At 41.4% G+C, this 16,627-nt stretch overlaps 1 protein-coding gene across 2 annotated transcripts in view; it reads left to right on the top strand.

Annotated features, from left to right (window-relative positions):
- The first annotated feature begins 326 nt into the window (after window positions 1-326).
- plcb1l (phospholipase C beta 1-like) overlaps window positions 327-16,627 on the top strand; it is a 74,207-nt gene continuing 57,906 nt past the window's right edge. For both annotated transcript variants that reach the window (XM_039684330.2, XM_089119014.1), the window contains exons 1-2: window positions 327-536; window positions 9,025-9,102. In XM_039684330.2, coding sequence (XP_039540264.2) covers window positions 438-536; window positions 9,025-9,102 — 177 coding nt within the window. In that variant the 5' untranslated portion in view covers window positions 327-437. The remainder of the gene's footprint in view (window positions 537-9,024; window positions 9,103-16,627) is intronic.

The following is a 16,627-nucleotide window of genomic DNA, read 5'->3' as shown; positions in this document are numbered from 1 at the left end:
AAAAACCTTTAGTCACGATTTGTTGAGTTTTACTCTCAGATAACCACACACCGAGTCAAATTGAGTAATTTCGTACTTTGTACTTTAATTCAGTTTCAAAGAACAGCCTGTTATTTAATTAATGCAGTCTAACCCAGTTATAGGATGTTCACACTTTTGCAGAGTAATTTCCCCTGTCACGTTCACAAATGTATCTTTCACTTTATTGTTACATCTGTTTTACATTGTACAAGGCGTGAAACGAGTTTTCATCATAACGCGATCCTGCGCACGGACTGTTAGCAACGGGAGCGCGCATCGGTCTCAGTGCGCGTAACACCGCACACATGCACCAATCCTGAGCGCTTGCCAGAGTGGCGAGCATCGGGCGCGTTAGCAGAGTCTCATCAGTGAGATCTTCCTGAAGCAGAATCGCTCGCGTGAGGTCCGCGCGCGTCATGGCGGGAGCGCAGCCGGGGGTTCACGCGCTTCAGCTCAAACGCGTGTCCGTGCCCGAGAAGCTCAGGAATGGGGACAAGTTCATGAAGTGGGACGAGGTAAGTCACATTCATGGCAGATTTAGATTCTCAGTGTACTTGTGGATCAGTGTTAGCGCGAGCTGTCAGGGTCAGTCAAAGTCACAATGCTGGTCTACTACAGAATTGCGTTTTTATGTGTCTTAAATTAGAATTTTTTATTTGTTTTTTTGAAAACTATTAAAAAGCTAGTCCACCCCATAATGAACCTTCTGTCACCGTCTACTCTCCCTCATGTCGTTGCAAACCCGAGTGAACGTTTTCCTGGGAACATCATAATCTCAGTGTAACTTAGAGAAAGACGGATATGGTGACAGAATTTACATTTACAGTGATTCTCTCTTATGTGTTGTGTAAGATGACTTTTTGATTGGAAAATACATTTTAAACAAAGGTATTCTTCAGTGTCAGAATAGAGTATTGCACTATACCGTTGTTGTCATATTTTCATAGCTGCATCTATTACAGCTGTAATGGATTATTAGCGCTGTTTGTGTGACATCATGTTTAGGGAAATTACCTTTATTAATAACTGATGGCAGTATATGCACCTTGCAAGTGAACATGGACATGTTTCGATTCTCTTCAAAGTAATGTTTCCTCGTTCCCATAATTTCCCCTAACCCTTTCCGATACTCCTCTCCTGCCATAAAAGGTCAAGGCTGCCTGTGGGAGTTCAATTAGGAAAACAAAATGCGGATATAGAGCTTCATGGGGGAACAACTAAACCACAGAGATAACTTCAGCTTTACCTGAAGATGAGAAACTCTCTTCCACGGCATGAAGAGAGACATTGATTGTAGAATGAATGCTCGTATCCAATCAAATTCAAAGGAACTTTATTTATGTAGCACCACTAAAAACAACAATTGTTGACCAAGGTGCTGTACACTATGTCGGTCATCATCAGCAGATTACTGGACCGAACACAATTATAAGCCAAAGAAAAATGATCGGGTTAGGGTTCTGCTTTGAACTCATGCAGTGTAGCGGCAGGAAAACAGGAAGGCTGTCTTACAGTTTTGGTGCAACAACGGCAAAAGCTGGATCTCCTCTAGTCTTCAATCTAACCTGAGGAACATTTAACAGTCTCTGCTCGGGTGATCTGAGAGAAGCGTCCGCTAAATGACTAAATGAGACCTTTCAGGGTAGTGAATGGATAGTAATAAAACCCCCATCGAAAATAACTGTGTTTCAGTAACAAAAACCCTTCAGGAATCCAGAGCTCATCTCTCCAGCCATTGATTGATTTCCCTCTTTGACTTTAAATCCCCTCACTGGGAGAAGCAGGAGGACTCTCTGTGACTGCAGATCCCGTAGGATCGCAACTGTTTCTTCAGACAGCAGTGAGATTACGTGGAGATCGAAGCGAGACGTTCTCTGTGTGTAAACCATCGGATCGGCTCGTTTGTAACGGAGGCTTCAGTGTTTCAGTGTTTAGGGAGGCTAAGTGATTTGAAACTTTAATTTCAGGATCTACAACCTGGTTTCTCTGCCAGTGTGTTTGTCTTACAGTGCCAGAATCTGCATCTAACAGCCTTCCAGTGATAAATCAGGTAGAAACAGGAACCGGTCAGAGTTGTTGACTGTATCCTTGATCGGACACGCTCGTAAAAGTTGTGGTGTTTATCTCTTCTCAGAGCACACTGGTCGCAGATGTGGTGTTGTGGACTGATACTAAAGCGCTCATGTGTGTGCGTAATCGGCCCCTGCTGACGTTTAGGGACTATAAAACGCCACTGCGTTCCTCCACAAAAGCGTGCTGGTCTTTTTATAGAGCTCCAGTAATATTTGCAGTTGCTATGTGAAGTCCTGAGGGTTAAATGAAACACGAGCTGCTCTTGTCTCTCACGCTCAACTCTGTTTCATTCACAAGGTTTGTGTTGCAGGAACTACAGTGCTCTGTTTACTCTAGTTCACATCTGTCCTTCTCTTTCATTTCTCACATCAACACAAACATGACATATTTCTGATTCTTCTCATCTTCCCATGTTACTCTTGCACAGTCATTTGATGCATCAAATTTGTTATGGAACTGGATAATATCCTGAATGTTCAGATTCAATTTGACCTCTGACCTGTAATGCCTGGATAATAATCACACACTGTTTGTTGGCCAGAGAAACTGAGCGACTGAGTCTGGTTTCTCCATTCTGCACTGAGGAGTTCTGGTTCCTCTGTCGTCTCTTGTCTTGCTTAGTTGGGGACATCACGGTTTTCTCCAAAGCCGCTATATACGTATATATAAATTAAGTAAATTAATAACTTTTATTACAACAAAATGAAAAATCATTGAACTTAAGCTGGACTCTGACTACTGTAGTTTTTTTCTTATAGAAACTAACTTTTCATTTTTCTGTTATCTCTGAAAGCTGCTTTGAAACCATATGTATTGTAAAAAGTGCTATATAAATAATTGTAACTTACTTGACTATTCATTATATTGACTATAATAAAATAGCAAGTGTGCAGTGCTGACACTGATGTGATTGTGTGGTGTTTTGATGTGATTGTGTGGTGTTTTGATGTGATTGTGTGGTGTTTTGATGTGATTGTGTGGTGTTTTGATGTGATTGTGTGGTGTTTTGATGTGATTGTGTGGTGTTTTGATGTGATTGTCTGGTGTTTTGATGTGATTGTGTGGTGTTTTGATGTGATTGTGTGGTGTTTTGATGTGTTTGTCTGGTGTTTTGATGTGATTGTGTCGTGTTTTGATGTGATTGTGTGGTGTTTTGATGTGATTGTGTGGTGTTTTGCTGTGATTGTGTGGTGTTTTGATGTGTTTGTCTGGTGTTTTGATGTGATTGTGTCGTGTTTTGATGTGATTGTGTGGTGTTTTGATGTGTTTGTCTGGTGTTTTGATGTGATTGTCTGGTGTTTTGATGTGATTGTGTGGTGTTTTGATGTGATTGTGTGGGGTTTTGATGTGTTTGTCTGGTGTTTTGATGTGATTGTCTGGTGTTTTGATGTGATTGTGTGGTGTTTTGATGTGATTGTGTGGTGTTTTGATGTGTTTGTCTGATGTGATTGTGTGGGGTTTTGATGTGTTTGTCTGGTGTTTTGATGTGATTGTCTGGTGTTTTGATGTGATTGTGTGGTGTTTTGATGTGATTGTGTGGTGTTTTGATGTGTTTGTCTGGTGTTTTGATGTGATTGTCTGGTGTTTTGATGTGATTGTGTGGTGTTTTGATGTGTTTGTCTGGTGTTTTGATGTGATTGTCTGGTGTTTTGATGTGATTGTGTGGTGTTTTGATGTGATTGTCTGGTGTTTTGATGTGATTGTCTGGTGTTTTGATGTGATTGTCTGGTGTTTTGATGTGATTGTCTGGTGTTTTGATGTGATTGTCTGGTGTTTTGATGTGATTGTGTGGTGTTTTGATGTGATTGTCTGGTGTTTTGATGTGATTGTCTGGTGTTTTGATGTGATTGTCTGGTGTTTTGATGTGATTGTCTGGTGTTTTGATGTGATTGTCTGGTGTTTTGATGTGATTGTGTGGTGTTTTGATGTGATTGTGTGGTGTTTTGATGTGTTTGTCTGGTGTTTTGATGTGATTGTCTGGTGTTTTGATGTGATTGTGTGGTGTTTTGATGTGATTGTCTGGTGTTTTGATGTGATTGTGTGAGGTTTTGATGTGATTGTCTGGTGTTTTGATGTGATTGTGTGGTGTTTTGATGTGTTTGTGTGGGGTTTTGATGTGATTGTCTGGTGTTTTGATGTGATTGTGTGGTGTTTTGATGTGATTCTCTGGTGTTTTGATGTGATTGTGTGGTGTTTTGATGTGATTGTGTGAGGTTTTGATGTGATTGTGTGGTGTTTTGATGTGATTGTGTGAGGTTTTGATGTGATTGTCTGGTGTTTTGATGTGATTGTGTGAGGTTTTGATGTGATTGTGTGAGGTTTTGATGTGATTGTGTGGTGTTTTGATGTGATTGTCTGGTGTTTTGATGTGATTATGTGAGGTTTTGATGTTATTGTCTGGTGTTTTGATGTGATTGTGTGGTGTTTTGATGTGATTGTCTGGTGTTTTGATGTGATTGTCTGGTGTTTTGATGTGATTGTCTGGTGTTTTGATGTGATTGTCTGGTGTTTTGATGTGATTGTCTGGTGTTTTGATGTGATTGTGTGAGGTTTTGATGTGATTGTGTGGTGTTTTGATGTGATTGTGTGAGGTTTTGATGTGATTGTCTGGTGTTTTGATGTGATTGTGTGAGGTTTTGATGTGATTGTGTGGTGTTTTGATGTGATTGTCTGGTGGTTTGATGTGATTGTGTGGTGTTTTGATGTGATTGTGTGGTGTTTTGATGTGTTTGTCTGGTGTTTTGATGTGATTGTGTGGTGTTTTGATGTGATTGTCTGGTGTTTTGATGTGATTGTGTGGTGTTTTGATGTGATTGTGTGGTGTTTTGATGTGTTTGTCTGGTGTTTTGATGTGATTGTGTGGTGTTTTGATGTGTTTGTCTGGTGTTTTGATGTGATTGTGTGGTGTTTTGATGTGATTGTCTGGTGTTTTGATGTGATTGTCTGGTGTTTTGATGTGATTGTCTGGTGTTTTGATGTGATTGTGTGAGGTTTTGATGTGATTGTGTGGTGTTGATGTGATTGTGTGAGGTTTTGATGTGATTGTCTGGTGTTTTGATGTGATTGTGTGAGGTTTTGATGTGATTGTGTGGTGTTTTGATGTGATTGTCTGGTGGTTTGATGTGATTGTGTGGTGTTTTGATGTGATTGTGTGGTGTTTTGATGTGTTTGTCTGGTGTTTTGATGTGATTGTGTGGTGTTTTGATGTGATTGTCTGGTGTTTTGATGTGATTGTGTGGTGTTTTGATGTGATTGTGTGGTGTTTTGATGTGTTTGTCTGGTGTTTTGATGTGATTGTGTCGTGTTTTGATGTGATTGTGTGGTGTTTTGATGTGTTTGTCTGGTGTTTTGATGTGATTGTCTGGTGTTTTGATGTGATTGTGTGGTGTTTTGATGTGATTGTGTGGGGTTTTGATGTGTTTGTCTGGTGTTTTGATGTGATTGTCTGGTGTTTTGATGTGATTGTGTGGTGTTTTGATGTGATTGTGTGGTGTTTTGATGTGTTTGTCTGGTGTTTTGATGTGATTGTCTGGTGTTTTGATGTGATTGTGTGGTGTTTTGATGTGTTTGTCTGGTGTTTTGATGTGATTGTCTGGTGTTTTGATGTGATTGTGTGGTGTTTTGATGTGATTGTCTGGTGTTTTGATGTGATTGTGTGAGGTTTTGATGTGATTGTCTGGTGTTTTGATGTGATTGTGTGGTGTTTTGATGTGTTTGTGTGGGGTTTTGATGTGATTGTCTGGTGTTTTGATGTGATTGTGTGGTGTTTTGATGTGATTCTCTGGTGTTTTGATGTGATTGTGTGGTGTTTTGATGTGATTGTGTGAGGTTTTGATGTGATTGTGTGGTGTTTTGATGTGATTGTGTGAGGTTTTGATGTGATTGTCTGGTGTTTTGATGTGATTGTGTGAGGTTTTGATGTGATTGTGTGAGGTTTTGATGTGATTGTGTGGTGTTTTGATGTGATTGTCTGGTGTTTTGATGTGATTATGTGAGGTTTTGATGTTATTGTCTGGTGTTTTGATGTGATTGTGTGGTGTTTTGATGTGATTGTCTGGTGTTTTGATGTGATTGTCTGGTGTTTTGATGTGATTGTCTGGTGTTTTGATGTGATTGTCTGGTGTTTTGATGTGATTGTGTGAGGTTTTGATGTGATTGTGTGGTGTTTTGATGTGATTGTGTGGTGTTTTGATGTGATTGTGTGAGGTTTTGATGTGATTGTGTGGTGTTTTGATGTGATTGTGTGAGGTTTTGATGTGATTGTCTGGTGTTTTGATGTGATTGTGTGAGGTTTTGATGTGATTGTGTGGTGTTTTGATGTGATTGTCTGGTGGTTTGATGTGATTGTGTGGTGTTTTGATGTGATTGTGTGGTGTTTTGATGTGATTGTGTGGGGTTTTGATGTGATTGTGTGAGGTTTTGATGTGATTGTGTGGGGTTTTGATGTGATTGTGTGGTGTTTTGATGTGTTTGTCTGGTGTTTTGATGTGATTGTGTCGTGTTTTGATGTGATTGTGTGGTGTTTTGATGTGATTGTGTGGGGTTTTGATGTGATTGTGTGAGGTTTTGATGTGATTGTGTGGGGTTTTGATGTGATTGTGTGGTGTTTTGATGTGTTTGTCTGGTGTTTTGATGTGATTGTGTCGTGTTTTGATGTGATTGTGTGGTGTTTTGATGTGATTGTGTGGTGTTTTGATGTGATTGTGTGGTGTTTTGATGTGATTGTCTGGTGTTTTGATGTGATTGTGTGGTGTTTTGATGTGATTGTGTGGTGTTTTGATGTGTTTGTCTGGTGTTTTGATGTGATTGTGTCGTGTTTTGATGTGATTGTGTGGTGTTTTGATGTGATTGTGTGGTGTTTTGATGTGATTGTGTGGTGTTTTGATGTGATTGTGTGGTGTTTTGATGTGATTGTGTGGTGTTTTGATGTGTTTGTCTGGTGTTTTGATGTGATTGTCTGGTGTTTTGATGTGATTGTGTGGTGTTTTGATGTGATTGTGTGGTGTTTTGATGTGTTTGTCTGGTGTTTTGATGTGATTGTGTGGTGTTTTGATGTGATTGTGTGGTGTTTTGATGTGATTGTGTGGTGTTTTGATGTGTTTGTCTGGTGTTTTGATGTGATTGTGTGGTGTTTTGATGTGTTTGTCTGGTGTTTTGATGTGATTGTCTGGTGTTTTGATGTGATTGTGTGGTGTTTTGATGTGATTGTCTGGTGTTTTGATGTGATTGTGTGAGGTTTTGATGTGATTGTCTGGTGTTTTGATGTGATTGTGTGGTGTTTTGATGTGTTTGTGTGGGGTTTTGATGTGATTGTCTGGTGTTTTGATGTGATTGTCTGGTGTTTTGATGTGATTCTCTGGTGTTTTGATGTGATTGTGTGAGGTTTTGATGTGATTGTGTGGTGTTTTGATGTGATTGTGTGAGGTTTTGATGTGATTGTGTGGTGTTTTGATGTGATTGTGTGAGGTTTTGATGTGATTGGTGTTTTGATGTGATTGTGTGAGGTTTTGATGTGATTGTGTGGTGTTTTGATGTGATTGTCTGGTGGTTTGATGTGATTGTGTGGTGTTTTGATGTGATTGTGTGGTGTTTTGATGTGATTGTGTGGTGTTTTGATGTGATTGTGTGGGGTTTTGATGTGATTGTGTGAGGTTTTGATGTGATTGTGTGGGGTTTTGATGTGATTGTGTGAGGTTTTGATGTGATTGTGTGGGGTTTTGATGTGATTGTGTGGTGTTTTGATGTGATTGTGTGAGGTTTTGATGTGATTGTGTGGGGTTTTGATGTGATTGTCTGGTGTTTTGATGTGATTGTGTGGGGTTTTGATGTAATTGTGTGGTGTTTTGATGTGATTGTGTGAGGTTTTGATGTGATTGTGTGGGGTTTTGATGTGATTGTCTGGTGTTTTGATGTGATTGTCTGGTGTTTTGATGTGATTGGTGTTTTGATGCGATTGTCTGGTGTTTTGATGTTATTGTCAGGTGTTTTGATGTGATTGTGTGAGGTTTTGATGTTATTGTCTGGTGTTTTGATGTGATTGTCTGGTGTTTTGATGTGATTATGTGAGGTTTTGATGTTATTGTCTGGTGTTTTGATGTGATTGTGTGAGGTTTTGATGTGATTGTCTGGTGTTTTGATGTTATTGTCTGGTGTTTTGATGTGATTGTCTGGTGTTTTGATGTGATTGTCTGGTGTTTTGATGTGATTGTCTGGTGTTTTGATGTGATTGTGTGGGGTTTTGATGTGATTGTGTGGGGTTTTGATGTGATTGTCTGGTGTTTTGATGTGATTGTGTGAGGTTTTGATGTGATTGTGTGGGGTTTTGATGATTGTCTGGTGTTTTGATGTGATTGTGTGAGGTTTTGATGTGATTGTCTGGTGTTTTGATGTGATTGTGTGGTGTTTTGATGTGATTGTGTGGGGTTTTGATGTGATTGTGTGAGGTTTTGATGTGATTGTGTGAGGTTTTGATGTGATTGTGTGGGGTTTTGATGTGATTGTCTGGTGTTTTGATGTGATTGTGTGAGGTTTTGATGTGATTGTGTGGGGTTTTGATGTGATTGTCTGGTGTTTTGATGTGATTGGTGTTTTGATGTGATTGTCTGGTGTTTTGATGTTATTGTCAGGTGTTTTGATGTGATTGTGTGAGGTTTTGATGTTATTGTCTGGTGTTTTGATGTGATTGTCTGGTGTTTTGATGTGATTATGTGAGGTTTTGATGTGATTGTCTGGTGTTTTGATGTGATTGTGTGGTGTTTTGATGTGATTGTATGGGGTTTTGATGTGGTTTGATGTGATTGTCTGGTGTTTTGATGTGTTCGTCTGGTGTTTTGATGTGATTGTGTGGTGTTTTGATGTGATTGTATGGGGTTTTGATGTGGTTTGATGTGATTGTCTGGTGTTTTGATGTGTTCGTCTGGTGTTTTGTAGGACTGCACCACAGTTACGCCGGTGACGCTACGGGTCGACCCTCAGGGCTTCTACCTTTACTGGACTGATCAGAATAAGGTAATTACTGACATTTTCTAATCTGATTTGAAGCAAATTGTGTCCCGCATTATAGATGAAGGCATCATAGATTATAGATGAAGGTGTGTGTGTGTGTGTGTGTGTGTGTGTGTGTGTGTGCTGAATGCTTTGTGGAAGTAGTTGTGCAAGTAGCCCATCCTCTTTAAAGCTTCACCTCCTGCGACGAGACGTGTTTATGCATCAGATGGACAGTGAGAATATACTAAAAATGGTTTATTAGTGTAGTTTGGTGTGTATGAGTAGAACACACTGGGTCTGTGTCCTTCTGTGGAGTGACTCACTCATTCACACACACACACACACACACACACACACACACACACACACACACACACACACACACACACACAGTCACACACCCTCTCTCTTACTAACACACAGACAAACACAAACACATGCTAGTTTGTATCTGGATAAACGCGTCTGTTATAGCCTGAGACTGTAATGGTGTTTGTTGTATGTTTTTCCTCATATAATAGTACAAATGGCGGATACATGATTTTGAAAGAGTGCAATCGTTTAGTAACAGTTCCTCTAAAAAGCTTGACGGGCCGTTGAGTGTGTAGCGCAGAGGAATCACAGCTTTCCGTTCTTCTCTTCATTTATTGGGGTTTAAACAGAGGAAAGCAGAAGAGAGGAAATGACTGAAGCCAGACACACACACACGTTCACACACGAGCGTGTTCTCTGGTTCTCCTGCTGGTCTGTCCACACTTCTCATGTGGCTTTGAGGAGAACCAGCTCATCTCAGCACTGCAGGAACTGTTGTTTAAAACAGGGATGTTTTGTTTGCAGAGGCGGACGGGAATGTGAAGTGTGTGTGTGTGTGTGTGTGTGTGTGTGTGTGTGTGTGTGTGTTACGCATTTTGAATGTCAATGTATCCTAACCCATGGCTGTAAGTGAGCTGATCATTTGACTAAAGCATTTGCATGAAGCTGTATGGCTGTGACACGTTCCTGTACTGCACACACGCACGCACGCACACACACACACACACACACACACACACTGTATAAGAAAAGACACATGCTTTTTTACACTAGTTTGTAAAGCATGAAGGCCTGCGCTTGATGCCGCTTGAGTCTGAGCGCCTCTAATGAGGGACACTGGTGCAGAAGTCCTGCTTTTGGGAATTAAAACTGTACTTCACTGTGACCGAATCCCTGATATGCTGAGCATGCACTGTAAGCCGTGACATTATTCTGCTACTCCTGCTTAGTCTCCAATAGTTCAAACCCTGTTTTTGCCCAGCGCTGCATTTTTATCTGATAGTCCTGGCAGTCTCGGCCCCTCGGTCAGCATTATCACAGCTGGCAAAGTGTAAATCTCCTGCCAATCGACTGAAATTGAAAAAGTACTCTGTGCCAAGAGACTAAGGTGACCCAGTCCGAAATTTGAAGCTTTATCCTGCGTCCCGCAAGTGATAAGCGGTCTCCCGCATTTAAATTTTGTCTGCATCATTTTATTTCATCGTCCTTTAAATTACAATTGTTGATGAAAAAAAAATGTTGATAAGAAAACACTGAAAATGTGCAGCACAGCCGTTATTATTGGTAGCCACATTAAACCCTGTAGCCGAACCCCCGAAGCCTCCAGGGATGCCTGCCCACACCACCCAAGCGCCTCGCATACTAGTGACTCGCAGGGCGGACGCTAGTGACCCGCAGGGAGGACGCTAGTGACCCGCAGGACGGACGCTAGTGACTCGCAGGGCGGACGCTAGTGACTCGCAGGGCGGACGCTAGTGACCCGCAGGGAGGACGCTAGTGACCCGCAGGACGGACGCTAGTGACTCGCAGGGCGGACGCTAGTGACTCGCAGGGCGGACGCTAGTGACCCGCAGGGAGGACGCTAGTGACCCGCAGGACGGACGCTGGTGACCCGCAGGGCGGACGCTGGTGACTCGCAGGGTGGAACACTTCACTTTACTGTTGCTCAGTGAATGCGAGGCTCACTGTGAGAAGGTCAGGGTAAGATCAGCTAACTGCTCTTGGCAGGTCTCTCTCTCGCTCTCTCTCTCTCCAAGAAGAAAAGGTCTGTTCACTAGTGGCTGCAGTTCAGCTTCGGCTGCCAAACGCTGCGGGCCTCGATATACAGTTACACTGAACACTGTCGCACAGTTCCTCGTGTGTCAGTTCCACAGGTATCAGCGAGTGGTGGCTGTCTAAAGCGTAGCAGTGTGTGTGTGTGTGTGTGTGTGTGTGTGTGTGTGTGAGAGAGAGTGAGTGAGTGTGTGAGAGGGTGTGTGTGAGGGTGTGTGTATATGAGACAGTACTTTTGAATGCACATGTAAAAGCACAATATAACAGTATTTGTCAGCGTTTCCCTTAACGTAAACGTTACCCTAACTACTGAGAAGTACAGGATTTAATATATTTACACTCTTATAACAGCTCTTGATGGAGAAATGTGTTAAACTAATAGCTCAGTGTAAGAGTCAGAGAACTCCTAAATGGGAAAAAAACAAGGATTTTTTTAAATGTTTATTATTTCAAACTTGCATGAACAAAAAAAACATTACTGCCTTCTTTTTTTGTGCCGTAAGATCAAGCCGTGGGCATCTGCATTATAAAAAGTTTTCTGCAAAATTATTCTTTATTTGAATAGATTCAAATCAGGGAACCGTACAGTAGTGAGATGACTATCAGTTTTCAGAGTGGATTTGCATGTCACAGTAAGCAGACCGTTGACTCGAAGCATGAGATCTTACGGAGATAAAAGGCCATGGCATCTTTATCACTCTCTCCATTGTTCAAGGATTAGTTCACACAAAGCTTTGCTTCCTTCACCGCTGCCTTGGCTTTTGGCTTGCTTAGTTGGGGACATTTAATATTCAACTGTATGATCCATCTGCCTTAATTCAGGTGGACGATGAACTTGTATTATTTTCATGTTATCTCTGTGAAGCTGCTTTGATACAATTTGTATTGTAAAAAGCGGTATATAAATATAGGTGACTTGACTTGACAAAAACATTTACTATTGTTCAAACCTGCAGAACATAAGAGAAGTTATTTAAGAGAAATAAGAGAAGTGTCAATGTAGACTAACAATTTTTCAGAATATTTTCTTTTGCGTTCCACAGAAGAAAGAAAGTTATACTTGTTTGGACTGACATGATAAATGAGTGAACTATGCCTTTAATATCCTATATGAATATGTTTGAAGTCAAACTTTCATTTCTCATTTTCGACTGCTGTGTCTTTATCAACAAACAAGTGCTTGTTATGGTAAAGTACTGATTTGACAACATAATTTCCTGCAAATCCCTTGAGCATTCAACGTTATTTACATCACTTCTTCAATAAAAGCACTAAAGAAGATGCCGCCTTATGGCGCTTTTCCGCTGCATAGTACGGTACGGTTCGGCTCAGTACGCTTCGACTCGGCGCGGAACAGTTCGGATCGCTGTTCGTTTCCACTGCAGTAGTACCCCTTCAAAGTGTGTGGGACTGATCGTTATTTGCGCGCGCCTCTACTGCATGACATCATCTTAAAAGCGCCACATTTTCAAACCCACAACACAGGAACAATGGAGACTATCGAGGGGATGGTGTTCCTGATTCTCGGTATGTGGTTGTTTTTAACTGCTAGACGGAAACATGTGTTTAAAATGAGGCTGATGGCAGCAAAACAAAAATACTGCTAAAAAAGTGTCTCGTGTCGCAAATCCAATGACGCTAGTAGTGACGCTGGTAGTGACGATTCTGTCTGACCAATCAGTGATCTGCAGTGTTTCACGTCACATTTTAGTACCGGTACGGTACGCTTGGAACCTCAACAGACCAGGTACCATTTAAAGCGACCTGAAGCGAACCGTACTGTACCGTACCATGCAGTGGAAAAGCACCACAAGTGAGCCGAACCGAACCGTACCGTACCGTACTATGCAGTGGAAAAGCGCCTTTAGTTGCTAATGTCGGATCCGATGCAGACAGTAATGGATGATGCCATTTTCCATCAAACACGTCGTTTCCTTCAGACGGAAATGGTGAAGATTACGGAGATTGTAAGACCTGAGAACTGAGAATCAATAATTTCAGATTGTCCTCCGGGTTTAACACTCATGAAGCAGCGCTGATGCTCTGACGATGTGTTCGACTCAGAGAAGCCAGGAGAAACTGTGTGTGTGTGTGTGTGTGTGAGAGAGAGAGAGTCTGAGAGAGAATGTGTGTGTGTGTGTGTGAGAGAGAGAGAGGAGTTACACCTGTGTTGGATCAGTGACGGCTCACACACTCTCAGGTCCTCCTGCCGTTTCTGTTCTCTTTTCAGTTGTTTGTGATGTTTTTGTTTAATCTTTCCCCTTTTCATTCTTCTATCTTTAATGCATGTTATTCCTTTTCTGATCACTATTCGTAGTATTTTTTCCTTCTTTGTGTACGATTGAAAATAATCCAAGACATTTGAAATGATCTTTACTGTGTTCCACCCCTTCTTTTAACCACAAGGACCATTTGGAGGACCAAAGACAGAGGAGCTGACCGTGATCGAGGCCTGTAGGCCAAGATTGTGTACTTTGGGGGTCAATGAATTGTCACCCCTTTAGAACACCGGGGGAAGTGTAATTATCTGATTGGTCAGTTTGAATGTCTCACATTTGGGTTTTAGTCACATGGTCAAGTCAAGTCAAGTCACATTTATTTATATAGCGCTTTTCACAATACAGATTGTATCAAAGCAGCTTCACAGTGATAACATGTAAATAGCACAACACAGATCAACAACATTGCTAAACACTAAATAACCCCAACTGAGCAAGCTCAAAGCAAGCCAAAAGCAAGGCGACAGTGGCAAGGAACCAAACTCCATCAGATTGGATGGAGAAAAAACCTTGGGAGAACCCAGGCTCAGTCGGGGGCCAGTTCTCCTCTGGCTTACATTCATATTGTTTAAATATAAATATTAAATATAAATATTGTTTATGAATCAAACGGCGCCATAACATATCGCAGGCGTTGAGTCGTCTCTTCACAGGCGTTGGGGCATCCGAAATCCCCGTGAGAGGCTGGACACAAAACTGGACCTGACGAACGCCATTTTTCTCGGGACAAGCGTCCTGAGATAACAGCAGAAAGGCAGATGGGAAATAATTAGCATAGCTGATGTTCATAATAATTTCCGTTATAACTCACAAACTCTCCGTAACCCGAACTCTCCGCAACCCAACCATACGCGCCGACCCGTTTGTCTAAAAGGCTGTCGAGCCCCACTGGTGCGTTAAGCAGTTTCAGTGGCAAACGGTTCCGTATGGCATAACAGAGGACTAGAAGGTAAGCATTATGTGAATGCTTGACTAAAGAGATGCATGGTCAGGGAAAGGATAAAAGAAGACTGTAACTGTTGCTCGCTCTCTCTTTTAATGCTCTGCTCTTTCCATGCTCTGGTTCTCTCCCTTTATTGGGGTTCTCTCCCTTTGCCTCCTCTTTTCTCTCTCTCTCTCTCTCTCTCTCTCTCTCTCTCTCTCTCTCTCTCTCTCTCTCTCTCTGGTAATATTTTACATACTGGGTAAGATTATTGGTATAAGTTATCATCATCTCATACATCTATTTTAAGTGTAACCATAACCATATTTTGTCATTAAACCTTTTCAATTACAACTAAGATGCTATCTAGTTTTGATTTGGTATTGACTTCGAAGTACTACATATTGCAATACAATATGGTCATTCACTATAGCAAAGCTCTCCCACATATTAAGCTATTGTAACTGCGCTTATTTCTGTCGTTGGTATAACTGGCAGTGGGTGGAATAGACAAGAAATGTGCAGTTTTCTACCATCTTGCTAAAAACGTTTCTTTAGTCATTCGGCAGTCTTGCAGCCTGAACCCCTGCAGGAAACCCACCCTTACATTTGTATTGGCTTGCGTTCCGGCTGTGACAATAGTTTTTGGTTGTTCCTTCCTTTTCCCTTGATCCTCTTCTTTTGCTCCATTTCGGCTTTCTCTCTTAAGTGTGTCAGAGATGTAGGTCACACGTCTTTTTTCTCGTGAGCAGTCGATTCAATTTGGAGAACGATAAGAGGATATCAAATTTAAACAGCAAGCAGGTGCTCTGGGGCCGCAGACACACGAGCCCGTTGTAACATCTACTTTTAAGAAAGCTTGCTAAGAAAGATTGCTACATAATAAAGTGAGGGACCAGAGACTTCACATTTCAATGAGCCATGTGTATTATACCATAAATCAGCATTCAGGCAGTAACCATACAAAATACATGAGGCATTCATTTACAAGACAATAGGGCTAATTCAGCTCTTCCCAATAATGCTTTTGGTAGCCAAGAGTTCAGTCCTTAGAGTCCCACAAGTAACAAGAAACTGTACTTAAGCGCAGAGTGGAAGAGTTCACAATGGTCTGAATCCAAGTGTCCAAGCAGCGGTTGATACTAGGACAAACTGTAGTTCAAGGCACAAACAGCAGATGCCAAAGGTGTGATAGACAATTAATTCCATATTGGTCAAGGGTTTAGTTGTAGATGAGTTGCTGCCTCATGCCTGCACGATGAACCCTCTGCATCAAACAAACAAACAAACTGAGTGCCACCATAACACATTTACATCACATTTGCTGACACATCACCTAACATTACACATACAAACAAAGTACAAACTGAACACTTACGTTTGAGCATAAGAACCACAGGTTCCTCAAATCAGGGAAAAACATGACCACACTAGTAGGGAAGCTTCTCCATGTGCTTAACACATCCTTCCTTCCTTACTCTACTTCTTCTACCATTTTATGCTACTAGGAACCTTCCTTACTAGAGTACCCCCTAGTGGTAGAACGGAGTATTACACAGTACAGAGAGCTAATAAGACAAATGTAACTGCAAGCTGTTACACACCCCTCTCCCTAAAGAAAAGTCTCAAATACTCCCATAGAACTTTTTTAACTTTTCAATATGGTAAGTATCACATTGGTTCGGATTGTCAAGCATTACTACCTTGTAATTGACATTATTCATTCTCTTCAAAATCTTTGCAGGTCCCTGCCATTTTGGAGCTAACTTGGCAGTAAAGTAATCAGCAGCTCGAGAAAGATGATGAGTCAGTACCCAAACCAGATCTCCTTCCTCAAAGGTTTCAGCCCTTCTTCGTTTATTGTAGTACTTGGCTTGCCTCTCCTGTGCTTGACTAGTTTTCTCCCTCACTTGGTCCAGAAGAATCTTCTGTCTCTCAATTGTGGTATAGGCTACATGATCGGGATTAGGCGCCTTGCGGACTAACCGTTCAAGAGGTCCTTTTAACTTACGTCCAAGTGCAATTTCCGCTGGAGTAAGAGCTGTACTCTCTTGCCACGCCGAATTTATAGCATATCGGAACTCTGGTAACCACTTATCCCAGTCACGATGGTTATCATGGACAAAAGATGCTATCATCGTTTTCAAAGTTCTGTTGACCCTCTCAGTTAAGTTGGTCTGAGGATGATAAGCTGTTGTGAGTTTCTGAACCACACCCCATCGTTTACAGGTATCACTTAGTAGCTGGCCAGTGAATTGAG

This window comes from Pimephales promelas, chromosome 13 (assembly GCF_988280905.1).
Source record: "Pimephales promelas chromosome 13, fPimPro1.hap1.1, whole genome shotgun sequence".
NCBI lineage: Eukaryota > Metazoa > Chordata > Actinopteri > Cypriniformes > Leuciscidae > Pimephales > Pimephales promelas.
Note: the sequence above shows the minus strand (reverse complement) of the source record. Positions and strands in the feature narration are given on the sequence as shown.